Source organism: Bos mutus, chromosome 13, assembly GCF_027580195.1.
Source record: "Bos mutus isolate GX-2022 chromosome 13, NWIPB_WYAK_1.1, whole genome shotgun sequence".
NCBI lineage: Eukaryota > Metazoa > Chordata > Mammalia > Artiodactyla > Bovidae > Bos > Bos mutus.
The window spans coordinates 61522117-61544197 of NC_091629.1; the positions used below are offsets into that span (position 1 = coordinate 61522117).

At 42.5% G+C, this 22081-nt stretch overlaps 1 protein-coding gene across 15 annotated transcripts in view; it reads left to right on the forward strand.

The window, feature by feature from the left end:
- Positions 1-22081, forward strand: part of SVIL (supervillin) — a 255989-nt gene that overhangs the window by 83635 nt on the left and 150273 nt on the right. For 2 of the 15 annotated variants that reach the window (XM_070381832.1, XM_070381833.1), the window contains exon 1: positions 16235-16406. The exons of 4 other annotated variants lie outside the window; for them this stretch is intronic. In XM_070381832.1, the coding sequence (XP_070237933.1) occupies positions 16397-16406 (10 nt within the window). In that variant the 5' untranslated portion in view covers positions 16235-16396. Of the gene's footprint in view, positions 1-2737; positions 3270-16233; positions 16407-22081 lie in introns of those variants that run through there. 9 more of the 15 variants (XM_070381835.1, XM_070381842.1, XM_070381844.1 and 6 more) reach the window with 6 other exon arrangements.

Genomic DNA, 22081 nt, shown 5'->3' on the forward strand with positions numbered 1-22081 from the left:
TGGGCTTCCCATGTGCTGGCTTCTCTTGTTGCAGAGCATGGGCTCCAGAGCGTGGGCTCAGTAGTTGTGGCATGTGGTACTGGACCAGGGATGAAACCTGTGATTCTTAACCACTGGACCACCAGGGAGGTCCAGGTCTAAGACACTGAGTGTTTTTTGTGTTGAGAACAAGAACTCATCTAGATCCTGAAGATTTTCTCCTGTTTTTTTTTTTTTTTTTTTTTACCCCTAATGCTTCACTTTGGCCAATTTTTATATAAGGTGTGAGGATTAGATGTAAGAGGTTTTTTTGTTTGTTTATTTTGCTCTATGTCTGTCCATTTGCTCCAGAACCATTTATTGAAATGGTGTCTTGTGTCAAAAATTAGGTATATTTGGGTGGTCTATTTCAGGATTCTTTATTCTAATCCATTATTATAGCTTTTTAGTAAGGCTTAATATGGGATAGATTACTCTCACTTAATTCTTTTTTTTCAAGATTGTTTTAGCTACACTAAGGCCTGGCTCTCTTCCTATAAATTTTAGAATAGGCCTATCTTTTTCTAACAAAAATTCTCCCTGGCATGTTGATAGGAATTGCATTAAATCTAGAGATCATTTTAGGGGAGAACTGACTACTTTACTATGTTGACTCTTCCAACCCATGAACAGAGTGTATGTGTATTTGTTTATTTAGGTCTCCTTGGTTGTATTTTATCAGCATTTAAAATTTTTCAGCATACAGAATCTGTATATGTTAAGTTTGTATCAAAATATTTTTTGTCATGATTGTAAAAGCATTGTTTTAATTTTGGTTTCCACATGTTCATTATTATTATAAAATAGTTTCCATAGAATGTAGTTTCTCTTAAGACCAATGTCATGTAGTCATAGTTTTTAGCCCACAAAAGCCAGATTAAAAGTCATGCTAAAGCTTATATAATGAAGTTACTAGTAAGAATTATAGACTACCATATGGTTATTATAATTCTAGTATTAAATAATAGCAAATGAGAAATTATTATCAAATATCTTGGAGAGGTCTAAGTCTAGTTCTTATATTAATTTATAAAATGTGATGTTCGCTTTTCTTCATGGGTGTATCATTAAATCTGCTGCCATGTATGTCAGTTCTGATACTGTCATAGTTTGGGAGAGAAATGTGTATGACAAGAGTTTCCTAATTTCAGGATGCAGTCAAAAAAAAAAAAGTATTTAAACACATTGCACAGGTAGAATTAACTGGACTTTGAACTAAGATAAAAAGCATGTATAAAAGATGCACTTGAGAAGAATTAATCTATTAGACTCCAATGCATTAAGCTAGGCCAATTCTGTTGCAGCAGGGAACAATAACCTCAGAGGCTCCAAAAGTTAGATGTTTATTTTGTGGGAGTGAATATGTTTTGGGAAAAAAGCCTGCATCGTTGTGGTAGTAGTGATTCATTGTCTCCTCTTTTCTTAAAAGAAAGACCTCAGTAGTTAATTATTTCACCTAAGTTTTTGTTTTTACCCTGCTTGCTCCAGAAGGAGTTTAAAGCAGCATTTATAAATGTATAAAACAAAGTCAAATAAAATTAAAAAGGGTAAAAAGCAAAATTGGTTGAAAGGAAAATAAAGTGAGGCCCCATGGGGATGGAGATTAGGAAGGAGGAGTCATGCTGTGAAGTTTTGTTTGTCATCTTGAGGTAATTAAAAAATTTGGTTTGGACAAAGCGTCTTTAACCCTTGTGCAAAACAGTCACGAAGCCGGTGTTTAATCATTACAGCTGCCCAGGGTATCTGCCTTCTTCCCTGACCACAGGACTGTCTGTTTAGAAAGAGGCATTGTCCTGCAGGGTTAATGACTAACCGGAATTCAGGTCCTGCTCTGGGAGCCTCTGCTGACGGGTGCAGCTGGAGGGTCAGAGAACTAGCAGCCAGGTGCCTGCCCCTGAGCAGCACAGAATTCTGAGTTCTATGCTTTATGCTGAAGTTAGAATGAACAATTAAGACATTCTGTTAATCTTCCCAATGGCAAGGACACCCACAGTTGTAAGTATTTTTATAAGCAAGGTTATAATATTAGTTTGAATACCTAAAAAAACATAAATAGCCTTTTAAGAAGTGGTTGTGCTCAACAGTTCTTTTTTTTTTCGCCCCTTGGTTAAGTTTCTTCTGGTCTTTGAGTGAGCTGAAAAACCTGAGCTCCATCTGAAGCGAGATCCATCCATCCATGGTCTTTGGTTTTAAGACAAAACATTTGTATTGTTTTAGAGAAATTACTTCCAGGGCAATTCTTTCTTCTGATGACTCATTTTCTATCGGAAATTTCTCTTTTTGGAAGTGGGGAGAAACCCACAGATGTCCGCACCACTTGTAAACTTGTAGAGAGACGTGTGCCTTTATGGCATACTGTTTATACATGTATGTGTATGTTACTTTCTGAATGTTGGTGTCTGAGCTTTATCCGTGGTTATGTGTTCTTTTATAATCCGAAGACTAGCATTTGAAAACCATTTGCCTCTTCAGTTCTGTATGGTTGTAGCCTGTTGAGGAGATGGCTGTTGCATTTTTAGTTTCTCTGTAAAACAAGCTGGAAGACACTGTGACAGTTCTCATTGCTCTTGAGGTTGCCACTGGCCAGGCCTGCTGCAACAGCTGATGGGCCCCTCTGAGTTTCAGGAGCTATTTCTGGTAGATGAGCTGAGATCAAGGCTCTCCCAGTTCAGGCCATAAAAGGCCCGTCCCGTGTGGAATTGCTCCACTGCTTCTGACAGCGTCCTCAGAGGCTGAAGTGTCCTCAGGTTTTACTTGGATTTACCCAGGAATGGATGGCCACACCAAGGCCAGATTGCGGAAGTTCAGCGTCAAGGACAGCAGGGGACCGACAGCTTCAAAAAGAAGACACTTGTTGATAATACTTTGGCGATCTTTTTTCAGAGAAACTTTTGGGATGTAGCCTTCACCTGTTTTATTGCATTTGGCACCCAAACGCCATTTGGAAAGCACCGTTCTAAATTTATCCTCTTCTGAATCATCACTTCTGATAGATGCCGTTGCCTTGTTTGCGTTGTGGTGTTTGATTTTGTACAGTGTTCCTTGGGCTAACTTTTGGTATTTTGCTTTTTGTTTAGAATTTGAAAGTAGCATTCTTTGAAAGGAGACGCACAGAGAATACTTGAGGACAACCAAAGCCGAATTAGAGGATATACGTGTTTTATTTTTTTTAATTAGAAAAATAAGGAATTACAGTGTGATTTTTTTCCCCCCTTTAACTTAGAGGAACAAGGATTGTACAGAAATTTGAAGTAAGTGAAAACCCTTCCTATAAATCTAAATGCAGTTGCTTTTTTTTTTTTTAAGTATCATTTGTCTGAGCATGCTTCCGAAGGATTTGTAGATGTCAAACACTGGAATGTTCCTGCCAGTATGTGCTAGTTGTTGCATACTTTTGTAGGTACCCTTGGGCATGTTTTTTGGTTTCGGAATGATTGGGTTTTTTTTTTTTTTTTTAAGAGCAAAATAACTAACTTTATGGTGACAGAAAGGTTGATACTAACAATTCAGCCTACAGTCTAGAAGGTACTCCTATAGAAACGTTAACCACTTTAAGCCTTGGAATTATTAGCATATTCACAATACACAGTACTTCAATCATTGTATCACATGTATGGAGGTGGAGTTCAGAAGGTCAGGTTTTACTTCTTTCCTATTATTAATCCACGTGGAAATATTAGGTTGGCCAAAAAGTTCGGGTTTTTCCGTAACATGGAAAAACCCAAACGAACTTTGTGGCCAACCCAATATAAATCATCAGTGTTCCTTTTGTATGGTCTTTGTGTTGAGGGTTCTTTACCTTGGTACTCTGATTCTTTATGTTTAATTTACAGAACTTCTGATGTTTCAGAAGTTTTTATTTATTTAAAAAAAAATTCTCACTCTAGTTTCTAGGTTTGGGGCTGTATTTCATTTTTTTTGTTTTCCAAGAAAATAATGCCATATCATTCTTGTAAAGCTCTAGAGACAACTGTGGTCTGTTTGTAATTTAGCTTGGTGATTTGCTTGTGCTGAAAAAAAAAGGATGGTTTCTTTTTTTGTTTTCATTTCTTTATTTTAAAGATGGTTTCTTTATACTGTATCAGATGGACCAGTAGGGGCAGTAATTATTTTTATCAGGTAGAAAAACAGAATATTTATAGAGATGAGCCTCATCGGTGAATACTGCCATGGTTCTCAATCAGACTGAATGCCACAACCCTGGCGGCTTTTGGAAATGCTTGGGGGTGATTCTGGTTTTCATAATAACTGTGGCTGGCGTTTGAGGGGATGTGGCTACAACTGTAAATGCCCCTAATGGGGGACAGTCCCACTGGTAAGGTAAAGCATGGCCCTGGCCAAAATGCTGGCGGTATCCCTGCTGAGGAAAACTGCAGGGTCTCGGTGATCCTCCCGATCCCAGGGCGAAGCAGCATAAACTAGGTGCACTGGGGCTGCCTCTCTGTTCACCAGCCCAGGAGAGTTCTTGGGAAGCCAAGTAGTGGGTGTCCTGCCAGGAGTAATCATCCTTGTCTGTCCTCTGAGAAGGTGACACAGGTGGGCACAGAGAGGCGGTGTGCACATCTTGTTTCCTCCTGGACAATTTTCATCATCCCCCAAGGAAATGCTAACTCTGGAGCCACAAGGATACTATTCAAAGCAGCATTCAGTCAAAGCGCCCAGCTTATGGCTCTTGTACTCAGTGCACACAGATAGCTCTGCTGGTACTTTTAGGACATCTTGTTTCTTGGTAGCCACTTTAAGATTTTTGAATTTCCATTCGGAATGAAAAGCTTTGTCAACACCTAAGGTCATTTACAGCTTTACAGTTCAGAAACTGTATCCAAAGAAGATATCTGTTGGCCAAGAGAGCAGCAGTGTTCAGGGTCAGAGGCTGCATGGAAAGCTGTGGGAGCGACCACCGCATGCAGCTCTTCGTTGCCAGGAGTATTAATACACTAGTCTGGGGGCTGCCCTGTGACCAGGCGAATTCCCTGATCTGGAACTTTCCTCCAGTCTTTAACTCTGAGCTGGAAGCTGCATGCTCACTCTCCCTATAGGTCACCAAGACAGCTGAGTCAGTCTCTGAAAGGATGCTTCTGCCCACACCTCCTGAACCTCCCTGCCCCTGCCCCTTACCTGGATGATGGCATCACCCTTTTGCCCCATGTTCTCCGCTGTCCTATCCATCCTCAGAATGACCTTGCTAAAGCAAGAGGAGTGAGTGAGTGAAAGTCGCTCAGTCATGTCCGACTCTTTGCGACTCCATGGACTGTAGCTTGCCAGGCTCCTCTGTCCATGGAATTCTCCAGGCGAGATTACTGGAGTGGATAGCCGTTCCCTTCTCCAGGGGATCTTCCCAACCCAGGGATCGAACTCAGGTCTCCCATGTTGCAGGCAGATTCTTTACCATCTGAGCCACCAGGGAAGCCAAACCAAGAGGAAAGCAAAAACCAAACTTTGCATAGTTTCCCACTGATTAAAGCCCAGCTCCTCAGCCTCCTCTTCAGGGTCTTTCATGCCATTCTTTTTGCTGGGACCCCTCCCTGAAATATTCTGCCTTCCCCTGCTTGCCAGGGAAGTGATCTCAAAGGAGATTTTCCCAGAAGCCTCCTCTTACGTTCTGCCTCTGGGTTCTGGGGCCTTGACTTAAGCCTGTGCTTTATCCCATGGGGCCCTGACACCGTGACCTGGGGCCCCCTTCCTCTGTAGGGGGTGTTCAATGAGGCACCTGGGTCCCAGCACCCACTGCACAGTGGCTGTTCCGCAGATGTGAGCTGCTTGAATGCCTTGAAATTACCTGTGGATTCTTCATATCAGAATTTAGCTGCACAACGTACTCTTGCTATTGCTATTATTCACGACAGAAGTGGGTGTTCTGTGTTCTTTTTTTTCCCCCCATATCTAATAATGCAAGCAGAAAGACTTGTCCTCCTATTACAAGCCTGCTGGGGTTTCTGTATATGCTCTTTTGCCAACACAGGAAATTAAGGTGCGTGCGATGAAATCAGCCACTTCATTATTGGAGTTTTGCCGAAAATGAAGAAACTCATCTCGTGGTGTGATTTGATTTAGGTGCTTTTCCTGATCATTAAACTTCATCCCTAGGGTGAAGCATCTCAGGGTGGTTTGCACTGCTGGCCTCCAAAGGAGGGGTACAGCAGCTGGATGTGGGTTCAAAAGGATCTCTGTCCCACTTTTTCACGGCCATGCACTGATGCAGGAGGTTTTGAAAGAGGGGTGTATTTCACCTCGTTACTTGCTTATTCTCTTCTGAAAGTTGATCCTTTAATCCTAAGCAAGTTCATAACCCATTTCTAACCGGCTTTTGTGTACACAGAGTCGAAGAAAGCACTTTCCTGTTTGCTGTGGGTCATTGGCCCATGTCCCAGCCCTGGGTTCATGTCAGCACGTGTGTGTTGAGGGTTTCATCTCAATATTGCATACCTGGGTACAGATCGCCCGATTGAATGCGTGTTCCCCATCTTAGTGAACTCATTCCCTACAGGAGCTCAGATGTAGACAGAACAGAGCTGTTATCCAAGGCGGCTGGAAGGGATGAACAAAAATAATATTACTGTTTGCCAGCCTTAAGGCCATGCTTTTTCCTTACATGACCTCACTTAAGTTTTCCCAGGGCCCCTGAGACATAATACTATCATTATCTCCGTTCTACAGAGGAGGAGAACTGAGGCATAGGGCCTAAGGGCACGTATTGTGGGGTCAAGGTAGAACTGGATTGGAACCCAGATCTATCTCACGTCAATGCCTGTCATCGTAAGCACCGCTTTAAGCCAGCACATCTCAAACTTGACTGAGCATCACCTGCACTCTTGTTAACGTGCAGGTTGTGATTGGGTAGGTCTAGGTGGGGGAGAGCAGAGAAGGCAATGGCACCCCACTCCAGTACTCTTGCCTGGAAAATCCCATGGACGGAGGAACCTGGTGGGCTACAGTCCACGGGGTCGCTAGGAGTCGGACACGTTTGAGCAACTTCACTTTCACTTTTCACTTTCATGCATTGGAGAAGGAAATGGCAACCCACTCCAGTGTTCTTGCCTGGAGAATCCCAGGGACAGAGGAGCCTGGTGGGCTGCCATCTATGGGGTCGCACAGAGTCGGACACAACTGAAGCGACTTAGCAGCAGCAGCAGGTGGGGGAGAGTGTCAGCAAGCCAGCACCCAGGTGATGCTCACATCTCTGATCTGAGGACCGACTTTGAGTAGCATGGTTGTAAACGCCTCTCAAGATGGAAGCAACCAGCTCAGGGGACTTGAAGGAGCCCGGGAAAAAGTGATTCAGTTCCTTGTGCCTTTCACACCCTCCCTTCTATGCTTTGCCTGCGTTGTTGCCACTGTTTCTCTTATTTCCAATGTCTGTCTGCCTTTCTCCTGGCTCCTCCTCCAGTCCTGCATCCTAAATAAAGCTCATCCTGACCCCAAGCTCTCCCTCTCTGGCCTACCACCCATCCCTCCACGCCCACGACTCCCAGGAGCTCCTTCTCCCTCCCAGACTGCTCCATCTCCCGGGTGCTCTGACCTCGCTGAGCTTTCCTTCTGAGCATCTCTGTGTCAGGATGCCACCTTGGATGTAGTACGGTTGTGAGGCTCTGGCCCCTGCTCTGGGCATCCCTGGATGGCTGTGTGCTTGGGTCATCCTCTTGCCTTTGTTTTCTGAATCATTTTCACAGCTCATCTTCTGAGGGTCCGCATTAAGATAAAAATTCTTGTGCTGCTGGTTATACATTGAATTAATTGTACAACCTGTCCATTTCAGATGGAATATATTCATTTGGATTTCAGAGCTTATTGGCTTGCTTCATTAGAGTTTATGTCCTATATCACCTGTATTGTTAGAATTATGCATAAGAAAGAAAAATTAGTTTCTCACTCAAAAGGCTTTTATAAATAATGTACCTATAATTTGGAACTGGTGTTTTTCATTTATTTTTTATTGAAGCAGCATTGGTTTATAATATTTTATGTTTCATGTGTACATTATTTTTCAACTTCTGTGTACCCTACAGCATGCTCACCACCAAAAATTTTGTTTTCATCCTTCAGCATACCTATTTAATCCTGCCCGCTCCTCTACATCTGGTAACCACTACTCTGTTCTTCGTATCTTTGTACCTATGTGTTTGCTTTTGTTTGGTTTGTTCATTTAGTTAGTTTTTTTATTCTCCACATACGAGTGAAATCATATGGTATTTTTCTCTATCAGACCTATTTCACTAAGTGTAATACCCTCAAGGACCACCTGTGTCATCGCATATGGCAAGATTTCATTCTTTCATGGCTGAGTAGTAGTATCTAGTGTGTTTTGCATATTGCATTTTTTCCCTTCATTCATTGATGGGCATTTAGGTTGCTTCCCTATCTTGGCTACCATGAATAATGCCAGAATGAACAGAAGGGTACATATTTCTTTTCTAATTAGTGTTTTCATATTTTTTAGATAAATACCCAGAAGTGTGATTCCTGGATCATTTGGTAAATCTTCTTACTTTTTGAGGAATCTCCATACTGCTTTGCATGGTGGTTGCACCAGTTCACATTCCCATCCAGTACATGAGGTGTTTTGGTTATAAGAGGTCTCTTGTTTCTTTCCAGACTCTCAATAATGTTCTGAGTATGGAAAGTAGACAGAAATCTTAGGTTCAGATATATATGGTCACTAAACAGGAAAATAGTATGGATATTCTTATATTTTTAAGACTTCAAATAGTTTAAATATTTCAAGGCATGGTTTTTTCACAATTCTGAAATTCTGTATCTGATTTTACCACATTTAGCCAAAATTTTAAAATAGACACACACTGTATTTGCACACACGTTACACGCTCAACAATGAACAAGCCACTCCAGCTGAAACTCAAACAGGAAAGCAATTGATTTTCAGTAGTAGCTTAAAATGTGTTGAATTAAGAAATCACTTATAAGAGAAAAAATAACTTCTGAAAGTTTTAGTCCTGTTTTTGTGTACAGATTTTCTTAGAGAGTTTCTTAAATTGAAGGTGACATTTCAGCTTACCATGTGCTAGGATGGTCACCAGATTTCAGCTATATTCATTTAATTCTGCAATTCCTCTATTCCTTTAACAGTATGACAAAACCAAAAGACAGAGGACGTTCAAGTGTCTACCATTTGTTGACAGTATTGTGTTGGATACCTAATGCAGCTCATGACTATAGGTTTGAACAAGATTAGGGCTTCCCTGGTGGCTCAGACTTTAAAGAATCTGCCTGCAATACAGGAGACCTGGGTTCAATCTCTGGGTTGGGAAGGTCCCCTGGAGGAGGGCATGTCAACCCACTCCAGTGTTCTTGCCTGGATAATTCCCATGGACAGAGTAGCCTGGCGGGCTACAGTCTATGGGGTCGCAAAGATTCGGACATAACAGTGACTAAGCACAGCACACAGAAGAAGAAAAAAATGGGGCAAGCCACTAAAAGGTAGACAGCTCTGCAAATTATGCTCATGGTCTTAATTTCCACCAGATGTTCATTTCAGGCACACACACATAATCCTTTGGCTTTACGATTTCATACATTTTTGATCGAACACGTTGAATATTTTACAGTTCCGTGACTGGATGACTGTTGCCGTGATGCGGGGGACCAGGGTGAGCAAGCCTCCTGTGAAGCCTGTTCCCCAGCACAGAAGCCTCCCAGGGAGATGGAATCTATTTATTTGGATTGGTATCCGTTCTTCCCTCCCGAGACTTCAGAGAGCTTGCAGGCAGCTCACAGTTCTTAAATATTTAAATATTCCAAAGTGAGCTGCAGGATGAAGGTGCAAGGGGAATAAAAGTGTATGGGGGGGAATATTGTGAAATCTATGACAGCAAACAGGCTGCTTGCTCTCCCCACCCTCGGGCTCCATCCCAGAGCTCTCAGGAAGCATTTTCCCTGCTCTGAGTGGAGAAGGAAAATCTCCCATAAACATTGAAGGTGTGTGACCCTGAGGAGTGCTAGGGGCAATGGCAGAATTAGGTAGGGGCAGCCCTGATGTTGATTAATAACCAGCTGTGTGACCTTGGGTATGTTCTTAACCTTGCTGGGCTTCATTTATTCAAATGAGCACCAGATTGGAGGATTTCTAAACCCCTTCTAATTATTTGGATTCTATATAGTGGAGGTGATGGAATTCCAGTTGAGCTATTTCAAATCCTGAAAGATGATGCTGTGAAAGTGCTGCACTCAATATGCCAGCAAATTTGGAAAACTCAGCAGTGGCCACAGGACTAGAAAAGGTCCGTTTTCATTCCAATCCCAAAGAAAGACAATGCCAAAGAATGTTCAAACTACTTCACAATTGCACTCATCTCACACACTAGTAAAGTAATGCTTAAAATTCTCCAAGCCAGGCTTCAGCAATACATGAACCGTGAACTTCCAGATGTTCAAGCTGGTTTTAGAAAAGGCAGAGGAACCAGAGATCAAATTGCCAACATCCGCTGGATCATGGAAAAAGCAAGAGAGTTCCAGAAAAACATCTATTTCTGCTTTATTGACTATGCCAAAGCCTTTGACTGTGGATCACAATAAACTGTGGAAAATTCTCAAAGAGATGGGAATACCAGACCACCTGACCTGCCTCTTGAGAAATCTGTATGCAGGTCAGGCAGCAACAGTTAGAACTGGACATGGAACAACAGACTGGTTCCAAATAGGAAAAGGAGTACGTCAAGGCTGTATATTGTCACCCTACTTATTTAACTTATATGCAGAGTACATCATGAGAAATGCTGGGCTAGAGGAAGCACAAGCTGGAATCAAGATTGCCGGGAAAAATATCAATAACCTCAGATATGCAGATGACACCACCCTTATGGCAGAAAGTGAAGAAGAACTAAAGAGCCTCTTGATGAAAGTGAAAGAGGAGAGGGGAAAAGTTGGCTTAAAGTTTAACGTTCAGAAAACGAAGATCATGGCATCTGGTCCCATCACTTCATGGGAAATAGATGGGGAAACAGTGGAAATAGTGTCAGACTTTATTTTTGGGAGCTCCAAAATCACTGCAGATGATGATTGCAGCCATGAAATTAAAAGACACTTACTCCTTGAAAGGAAAGTTATGACCAACCTAGACAGCATATTATAAAGCAGAGACATCACTTTGCCAACAAAGGTTCGTCTAGTCAAGGCTATGGTTTTTCCAGTAGTCATGTATGGATGTGAGAGTTGGACTATAAAGAAAGCTGAGTGCTGAAGAACTGATGTTTTAGAACTGTGGTGTTGGAGAAGACTCTTGAGAGTCCCTTAGACTGCAAGGAGGTCCAACCAGTCCATCCTAAAGGAGATCAGTCCTGGGTGTTCATTGGAAGGACTGATGTTGAAGCTGAAAGTCCAATACTTTGGCCACCTGATGCGAAGAGCTGACTCATTTGAAAAGACCCTGATGCAGGGTCTTTGAAGGCAGGAGGAGAAGGGGACAACAGAGGATGAGATGGTTGGATGGCATCATTGACTCAATGGACATGGGTTTGGTGGACTCCAGAAGTTGGTGGTGGACAAGGAGGCCTGGCATGCTGCAGTTCATGGGGTCACAAAGAGTCGGACACAACTGAGCGACTGAACTGAACTGAATCCTAAGATTTCAGAGCTTGAAAATATGCCAGCCTTCCCTGGAAAGGAAACCCTGTGTCTAGAAGGTGGTGGTGCAAGATTTGGAAGAGCAGCAGAGGGTGAGAAATGTCTTGAGGGAGAATCCATATGCATTTAAAGGATTTTCTCCCTGTATTTGCTTCTCCTGAAATGTGCAGCCAATTTCTTCCTTCTCCATTGATCTGATCACCATTCTCTGTCTTCAGTCCCTTTTTCTGGAATTTTCTACTTTTTTTTTTTTTTTTTTTTTTTTTTTTTTTCAGGTTAAGCTCTGGTCGTTTCTCTTGGGTTCATTTAAATACTAAAATTGGCTTTTCTCTAGCTTGATGTAGTCTTACCTTCTTTAGGGCGTTACGTTTCTCCTGATGTGAGACTCCAGAATGGTCACCATGCCAAGTCTGGGAGGTGTGCCTGAGACCCAGTGTTCCTGGTCACAAATGGAGTAGGCGGGGCACTTTGTCTATTAGCAGTTGTTTTCCAAGCACTTACTATGTGCCAGGAACTGGTACAGGTATTGGGAAAAGGATAGTGAAAAAACAAAATCCCCACCCTCATGGACCTTAGGTTCTAATGGACTCATCGTACTCAAGTTCCCTGAAGCTTTTCATCTTCAACCCTACATGTGTCCTTAAATATTTAAAAGATAGAATTTAAAACACTTTGTTCCTAGCCCAAAGGGGATGCTTTTTAGGTTTATTATCTGCCTACTGTTTGCATTTTCTGCAGTTCTCTCTTCCCGTAGGATTTATACTGTTAAAAAGTTCATAAGCTTTTTAAAAACTCTTGTTCTGTTAGGCAAGTATGGCTCCTCTTTCTCTCTACTTTAAAAAAAAAATTATTTATTTATTTGGCTGCATCAAGTAAGTCTTAGTTGCAGGATCTTGACTGCATCATGCGGGATCTTTCCTTGCCACTCATGGACTCTCGAGTTGTGGCAAGCAGGCTCAGTTGCTCTGAGGCATGTGGGATCTTAGTTCCTCGACCAGGGATTGAACCTCATACCCTGCATGGCAAGGTGGATTCTTAACTGCTGGACCTCCAGGGAAGTCCCTCTCTCTACTTTTTTTTTAACCTGTTTTCTTTCCAGTGTCCTAAAGGACTATCTATAAAATATTGGTTCATTGCCGAGACAAAGGTATACATTGATATCATTCAACCAGGATGTTCTAGAAATAAGTCATTGAATAGGCTTTACTTCTTACTTTCAGACTTTGTGTTTCTTGAATCTTTTTAGTAAATTTAGAAAAAAATTAAAAATAAAAGTCATTTTACTTGAAGACTTTGAAGTGAGTTTAGATAGAGCTTGGGCATCACAGATGAACTGTTGTGTAAGAATTTTAGTGTCTGACAATAGAAGCTTTGGAACCTGTAATCTCACTTTCTGTGCATTTTCCGTTCTAAGATTATTCATCTGGTCACCTCTACCATCAGGCAAAGCTGACTGTGTTACAAAGTAGTGCATAAGCTGCCTTTCTGTCCACATTGTATGTGAGCACTGTTTTTACACTACGTTTTGCACAAATTGTAAAGCACATTCTTATTTCATAGGGTTGTAAGCATTTCAACATTTGTGCTTCACAAGATAATTGTATCATTAAAAGTAAATTATCACATAGGGCTTCCCAGGTGGCACAGTGGTAAAGAATCTACCTGCCAATGCAGGAGGAATAAGAGATGTGGGTTCGATCCCTGGGTCAAGAAGATCCCCTGGAGAAGGAAATGGAAACCCGCTCCAGTATTCTTGCCTGGAAAATTTCATGGACAGAGGAGCCTGGTGGGCTATAGTCCGTGGGGTCGTAAAGAGTAGGACGCAACTGAGCACATGCACACACACAGAAATTATAGCATATTCAGTAGCTCCAGATAAAAGTGATAATCAGATGGTAAATGGATGCTCTAAGACTGGAGGAGGACAAATTACCTTGGTATTTGAACCGAGAGAGTTTTCAGAGCTCATCTTTATGCAGAGCGTCTCTGTGGCTGATATGAAACTGATGATGATTTTTATCATTAATGAGCTTAAAGTAAAAGAAAAAATAAGACTTATAGGTAGATAACTTAGGACAGGGAGTCAAAATTGTCATTACAGGCAAGTAGTGTTTCTGATGATGATCATGGTTTTCTTGCACAGATGTTTTTGAACAGGTGCATTAGCAGGCTTTAGGAGGTTAGAATATCTCCCCAAAAGTATAGGAAAAATGTTTCTTTTTTTTGAAAGTTCATTTCGTAGAGGAGATGAGTCATTGTCTGCAGCATTTTTCTTAGAGGGACTGGACTCCTAAAAAGTGAAGAACAAATGAAGACTTTAGAGACACTAAAGTCTTGTTCTGATTATTTGCATAAAAATGAAGTTCTCAGAAGTGACCCACCTGCAGCCCCTGACACAAGGTGAGGGCAGCCGGTAAGTCTGGGTCATCACAGTCCAGGAGAACTTTCTGTATTGATACAAATGTTCTCCATTGGGAGTTGTTTTATAGGGCAGCTGCTAAGCATAGATGTCTATTGGGCCCTTAAAAAATATGGCATGTGCAACTGAGGAACTGAACTTCCAACCTGAATTAGTTTGACTAGTTTAGATGGCAACAGGCCTATGTGTTGGACAGCACAGGTCTGGGAAGTGGATCTGTGCTTTGTGCACGTGCTAAGACCGTTTGGAGAATCTCAGGGCATCTTTGTGATGCAAAAGAAACTGAAGCTTCTGTCTCAGAGGAGACTTTTCTGTGGATTCCCCATCCCTCCCAGATTGAGCCACTGAACCAGATTGAAGTCGCTCGGTCGTGTCTGACTCTTTACGGCCCCATGGACTGTAGCCTACTCGGCTCCTCTGTCCATGGGATTTTCTAGGCAATAGTACTGGAGTGGATTGCCATTACCTTCTCCAGCGGATCTTCCCAACCCAAGGATCGAACCCGGGTCTCCCGCGTTGTAGACAGACGCTTTACTGTCTGAGCCACCAGGGAAATCCACCAGTGCACTAATCCACTCTCCTGGTACAAGCACACGCATACCCACACACAGGGTATGGTGTTACAGGTTCTTTGTGGCCCTGAAAACATCAAATGTTCATTTGCATATTTTGAATTATGTATCCAAAGAGAGGCGCTCTGCAGTCTCACCATCACTAGCGTCATTAACACTGAACCTTCAGGCTAACACCTTAAGCATCACTTGATTCATGCTTGATGTGGATAGAATCACTATGAATCCAGCACCAAAGTGATCTCGGGGACAGAGGGCTGTAATCTAATACCATGCCAGCATGTTCTCTGGATGCTTCCTGGCTCTTTCCTCAGTCTGCGTTTTGGCTTGAGATCATGGAGTTTTGTGAGAAATTACTGTTATAGGGGTTTGGGGTTTGTGTTTGCCTTTAACTTTTCTACAAACCCCAAAGCTGTCCTTTGGGAGCCGGGGCCATGCTGTGTGCTGTGGGGAACTCTTCTGTGATGAGGGCTCGTGTGAGATCTTGGACTTACCCTGTGGACCATGCCACCACTTGGCATTCATCCCAGTCTCTTTGGGGTACCAACCTGGCTACTGACAGTACTGTGTATTTTCTCCCAAATGTCTACATCCTGTGAACCTCTGACAGTTGAGAACATGGATAGGAAGGCAAGAACGGAGGCTACCCTGTGAACCTGCCTGTCACCCAGCCTTCCACCTAAAACCCAGGTGTCGACCTACTGCATCTCTAGGGGTCTTTGTGCTCTCAAGCTGGTGGGTGGGTGGGTGCATGCGTGGGTGTGTGTATAGCAAATGAGGATGGGAACTCTTGAAAAACATAGGCAGGAAATTGAGGGCAGAAGGATGCGTTAGGAAGGAGAAGGACCAGCCACATCCGAGATTGTGGCCCTCAGCCCTGCCCATGAGCCCACAGCCCAGAGAGCTGGTGTGATGGCCTTTGGACTCCTGATGAACCCTTCCCTCTGCACCCCGTGCTCCAGCCACAGTGGCAGCCTCTGTTCCAGGCACCAACGGCCTCCCCATTCTGCCTTTTGCATCCTCTTCTCTATCTGGAATGCCTCCCCACCAACCCACCCAGCTCTCCAGCCCAGAGTGCTGGCCACCTTACCTGAGAAGCTCTTCTCAGGACGAGATGAGCCTCCTCTCACTCTGCCCCCAGCCCCTGGCTCATCTGAACAGCTCAGAGCAAACGCCAGTGTCCTTGGGTGTAGACTAACCCAGGGGTCGGATAAATCTGCACTGCATTTCTTTACAATGAAAATCCGAACAGACTGGAGTGATTTTTTTCTCCCTACAAGGGCAACAAGTCATACTACCAGTTTCTTAGAAGAATGTAGTCATTATTATTAAATACCCAGACTGAAGAGGTCGGGGTGGTTCCCACTGCCCCTGTTTAACCCTTGTGTCCAGTGTGGGTGAATGCATGGATTTAATTGGATCGGGTGACTATATATCAGAAACAATTCAGCTGAGCTGTTGCGCTGATTGGATGTTTTTAAAATAACCAACTCAGGTGACCACCCAAGTCACCACCTGACCTTCTTTGGTTTGTCCAAGGAGTGGGTAAGCATTTAGGGACAATATAAGGAGAGTCAGCCTCCTCCTGGGCCTACTCTTTCCTGCTCCCTCCTTCCTTCCCTTCCCTTCTCTGCCTCCTTCCTTCCTTTTCTTTCTTTTTCTCCTTCCTTCCCCTCTCCCTTCTTTCCTTCCTTTCTTCCTCTTTCCTTTTCATCTTCTTTCTATTTTATTTCTACTTTTCCATATTTCTTTTTCTCTTGCTGCCTCTTCTTCATTTTCAGCTTAGCAATCAAGATAGAGCAACCCAGCCATGGATACCTGTAAGTTTTCCTGATTTGAATGAGTGCCTTGATCATTTTTAGAACCTGTATATGACATCTGTTTACATAGACATAAACTCTCCCTTTTCACAGCTCTTCTGGTTTTTGTAACACTGTTACTGCGGTCTTTTAAAATTTATTATATTCTGAAACATGGAATCTGATGGTTAGGCATCGTGATATTATTCTGTGGACAGAGATTTCTCATTAGAGTGAACTGATGAACTTCCCTTTCCTGTTATCTGTGTTTATAGATGTATGTGTCTGTGTGGATGTGTATGAATAAAGCCAAACAATATCTACTTACATTTTTGAGAGTGTAGTTTGCCACTGATATGGAGGAGGCAGGGAGTCCATGACATTTCTAGTTTAATTTTAGTAGCGCAAAAATTAAAATCAAACCTCAGCTCCTGCTTTGGTGTTTGTTAACTCAAATTTAAAATTAGAAATGTGGTAATTATTTGGCCGTTCCGACTTTCTAAGGGAAACCTTATCATATTGTATGTGTGCGTGTGCTGGCCTTTAAAAATAGACATTGCCATGAGAGATGGGCCTCACTGTCTATACCGCCGTCTAACTGCCAGCTGATGCCTGTGAGTCGGTGGGCTTTGGAAGCAGTGGTGAGCTGGTGACTCTTCCAAGGAGCCTTAAATACCACCTTTGGCTGCATTCACTTCATCTTTAGACAAAGCTCTTTTGTTTTAAAAGCTAACTGCCTAAGAGTAAACACACTTGACCCTGGTCGTAAACATTTGTCATACATCTGGATAGTCTTAGCTTTCACGGACCAAATCATTTTGGCAGAAGAGTCATTAAAGTGTGACAGCCCAACAAATTATCCCAAATTCCTCATTCTCCTTACAGACTGTGACCCACCATCCACATGAAGATATTTCTTCTCTGGTATTGAAAAGTCCCCTTTGATTCATGTCCTTAAGATGATAATGTATATAAAAGAACTTAAACATGGGTGATTGAGAAAAAAAACACACGTATCTATGGTTTTGTGTGCAGTGCTTTCTGTCAGCCTTCTGAGGAGGGAATTCAAAGGACCATTCATTTCAGTTTCTGTTTATTTTTTTAAATTAATTTTTATTGGATCACAGTTGATTTACAATGTTGAGTTAGTTTCTGCTGTATAGCGAAGTGAATGAGTTATACATATACATACATCCACTCCTTTTTAGAGTCTTTTCTCATATAGGTCATTACAGAGTATTGAGTAGAGTTTCCTGTGCTATAGAGTAGGTCTTTATTAGCTATCTATTTTCTATGTAGTTGTAGCAGTAGTGTTAGTCACTCAGTTGTGTCCGACTCTCTGGGACCCCAGGAACTGTAGCCCGCCAGGTTCCTGGAATTTTCCAGGCAAGATAGTGGAGTGGGTACCCATTCCCTTCTCCGGGGGATCTCCTGCATTGCAGGATTCTTTACCGTCTGAGCCACCAGGGAAGCGACATATACACACTACTATATATAGTATGAAAGTGTGTATATGTCAAACCTGACCTCCCAGTTCGCCCTTGGTAACCGTATGTTTGTTTTGTACATCTGTGTCTCTAGCATTTCCATTTAGATTCCAGAGGCTGTATGATCATCTTTCCACTGGGGGGATTCTGTCCACTGTGACGGCTGTCATCCTCGGCTGCTTAGGCCTGGATCTTGAGTTGCCACTTTTAGTACAAATCCTGCCCCTCCCCCCACAGGCTTCTGGAGCCTTCGAGCACGTGGTGACCACACAGAGCATCTGCTGCCAGGCCACGCCTGTAACCGGGAAGTGGAGGGGCAGCCGAGGGTCCAGGGCTGCCCGGACCAGTGCCTCCGGATGGTCACACATGAGTGATGAAGCCCAGGGTTTTGTGAGCGGGTTTGGTTATAGGGTCCAGGCCTGTGCCAGGCATCATGGGTCTTTGTAAGAGGCCGGGTTGTTGGGGCTGGGGTCTGACCCAGCTTTGACTTGGCTTGGCTTGGCTTCCTGTAGCCACTAATGTTAAAAAAAAAAAAAAAAAGAAACAAAACTCTGCCCAAGGCCCCCAAAAGGCCCCTGCTCCACAACAGAGCCTGGCCTTGTCAGGGTGCTGTCAGCAGCCCATAGCTGTCAGAAAAGACAGTGTTTTCCTTTCTGTGACCTTATAGACATAAAGCAAAACTTACATGTGACGAACTCTGCCATAAACCCCCACTCCCTTGCGATCATGTGCTAAGGTCTTGAATCTTCTTCTAAGCAGGGGGCAGCTGTTGGGTTTGAGGCTTATTCTAGAGCTTTCTGTAAAATCAGATTTATTCAATAGTCTCGCATCCTAAAGAGAGCTGGATTAGCCATCCCCACCCTTGATAACAGCCCGCTCCCCTCATGCTCATGTGAGCCCCTTGGTGGTCGTCTCAGGTCTCCATGTAGGCTGCATCCACAGTCGTCATATTGTGTGTTTTCAGGTTTCAGGGACAACTTTATATGGCCCATGACATATACTGTGTGTTAAGACTTGAAAACCTCTTTCTATCTTGGCCAGATTATGCAATATTCAAGTAGGAATCAGTCTTCTAAATCAGATATTCCCCATCTGCTATCCAGTTGGGCCTGCTCAGGCCATTTTTCATCCTTCATGCCATGGAGAGCCACATAAACACTGATTTGAAAGAAGTCTCATATCTATTGGGTCCCAGAGCCCACAGGCAAAAAGTGTACTGTGCACCTTGGAGTTCACCCAGAAACCCCACGTCATGGTCATATGGGAGGATCCCTTCAGGAGAGCTTCAAAAAGCATTTACTTTCAGATTGGAGACTTTTTAGTTAATTGCACAGAATTTCTTTTTTTTTTTTTTTAATTGAAGTATAGTTGAGTTATAATGTTGTGTTAATTTCTTCTGCACAACAAAATGATCCAGTTATGTGTATATGTGTGCATATTCAGTCGTGTCTGACTCTTTGCCACCCTCTTGACTGTAGCCCACCAGGCTCTTCTGTCCATGGGATTCTCCAGGCCAGAACACTGCAGAGGGTTGTGATGCTTTCCTCTAGGGGATCTTCCAGACTCACAGATTGAACCCACCTCCCTTAGGTCCCTGCAATAGCAGATAGGTTCTTTACCACTCCAGTACCACTTAGGAAGCCCAACATATATACACATGCCATGCACCGCGTGGCATGCAGGATCTTAGCTCCCTGACCAGGGATTGAACCCTCACTCCCTACAGTGGAAGCATGGAGTCCTAACCACTGGAACCACCAGGAAAGTCGCTATACATTTTTTAAAAATATTCTTTTCCTTTATGGTTTATCATTAGATATTGAATATAGTTCCCTAATAGGACAAAATTCTTTGTAAAATTTATTTATTTTTAATTGAAGGATAATTTTTTTACAGTATTGCATTGATTTCTACCAAACATCAACAAGAATCAGTCATTGGTTTACCCATGTCCCCAGGACAGAGTTTCTTAATGTGAATTTGCTTATCCTGTAGTTGACTTTGATTTAAACAGACAGCAGCATGGAGAACAGCATACGTATGTATGCACACGTGTAAACACACACCCCCTTGGCACATGACAGAAGATTCTAAGAGCCAACCAGCACCCTGGCCTCTGTGTAGACCACACAGAAGGATAGCATTACTGGGTGCACTTTGGCTGCCCTCTGTACTGTCATTTTTAGGATTTTACTAACATATTATTTGAAGTTTAAAATAAAATCAGTTGTTCTTAAGAGAAACACATGACCTGCCATGCACTTTACATAAAAAAATATCAATGCAGTACAGTAAATCCGCCATACACTTTGCATAAAAAATATCAATGCAGTACAGTAAATCCCAACGTCAGATTAACAAGTTAGCTATGTGAGATTTTGTGTACCTGAGATCTGCCTTGTAGATCGATTTATTGTAGATTTTTGTTTGATTTTAGAACATCATGCATATTTATTGTCCTAATTGCCTGAACTCCAAGGTCAGAACAGGTTTACCTCTTTTTGTCTTAAGGCTACAAACACAGTTTCCTCAAATAGTGAAATTCTAATAAACCAACAAACTGCTTGTTGAAAGAACCTTGAGTGGATCAAGATTTAAACAAAGACTGAATTTGGTCTTATTTAGAAGAGGTATGATATGTTGTTGCAAATTGTGGAGGGCAACTATCCACTTCAATTTAAACTTGGTGAAAGGAATAAGAAGAAATCAGTGTGGAGGTTTGTTTGAAGTATGGTGAACTCTTAATTATCCTGAAAATTGAGTATTTCCAAGTGGCAGATATTTCTAAGTGTATCTAAACAGGTTTGGAAAATGGTTTGATACTTATAGTCGATATTGGTATGTCTGGTATTTAGGTCTCCTAACTGTTATTGCAGGTGTTCAGTAAATACCTGTGTGGTGGTGAAACTGATGAATGGGACACACACAGACACACATGCACGCAGACACACACACACACACACGCTGAAAGCATTTGATGTCCTTATCTGCTGAGCTCCAGTGAAATTTCTCTTTTTAACACTTCTTACTCATTCAAGTCTTTTCCAGAAGGAAGGTAATTACGTGTTTTTGTTTTAAACAGTTCTGTTTTTATACTGCTGGTGGACAAGTGAGGAATAATCAGTTTTAACTTTTAAATGAAATGAGTAATTAAGTCCAGAAGGTACTGCTGATAAAATTGGAATCCTATCTGTCATTTAATCGAGTGCCATGTTAACTTTGCTTTGCATGTTGCTGGGGGAAGGAAATATGCTAGACAATACACTCTTAAATTTTTTTTAATGATTGAGAGAATTAGGATCATTTAAAAAGGTTGAAAGACCAGGTGACCAATGTCTAGAAAATTGTTTAATTAAACCTAAAGTAAACAAGCTAAGATTATTGTGATGTGGTACTTTTTAAGAATAGCAATTTAGAAATTGGTATGTTCCTTAAACAGTGTAGATGCTGTTGTTTACCTTGAAAGGTTTGCTTGTGTGATTCACTTATTTGAAAGTTCAGACCTATTGTGTGACTACAGCCTCTCTGTGTGACCCCTGGGGCCAGACTGTTGTTTGTTGTTCTTCTTGAGTTGCTCGATTGTATCTGACACTCTTGTGGCCCCATGGACTGTAGCCCACCAGGCTCCTCTGTCCATGGGATTCCCCAAGCAAGAATACTGGAGTGAGTTGCTATTTCCTCTTCCAGGGGATCTTCTCAACCCAGGGATCAAACCTGCATTTCCTACATTGGCAGGCAGATACTTTACCACTCAGCCACCTGGGAAGCCTCACATTCTAACACTCTTAGTTATTAATGGGCATCTCTCAGTATTTGAGGCGGTTGGTTCCAGGACCCACCACGGGTACTAAAATCCCCAGAAACTCAGGTCCCATAGGTGGCCCTCCTATGGGATGCTGATCCACTGTTCAGCATCCGTGGAACCAACCAACTGCAGATCATATAGTGCTGTATTTATTGCAAAACATCTACTTACAAGTGAACCCATGCAGTTTAAAGCCATGTTGTTCACGGGTCACCCATACTTGTATTAGCATGGGAAGTAATTCAACCTGTCTCCTGTCCTCATCTGTAAAATGGAGACAGTGATGTACCTGGCATGTTGAGTTGTTAAAAGACACTTAAAGTGGCACTTGCCACATGGCCATGTTTATTGAGAGAGTACTATTATTAATCTTCATTAGGGCAAAGATGACTCGTAAGTTTCAG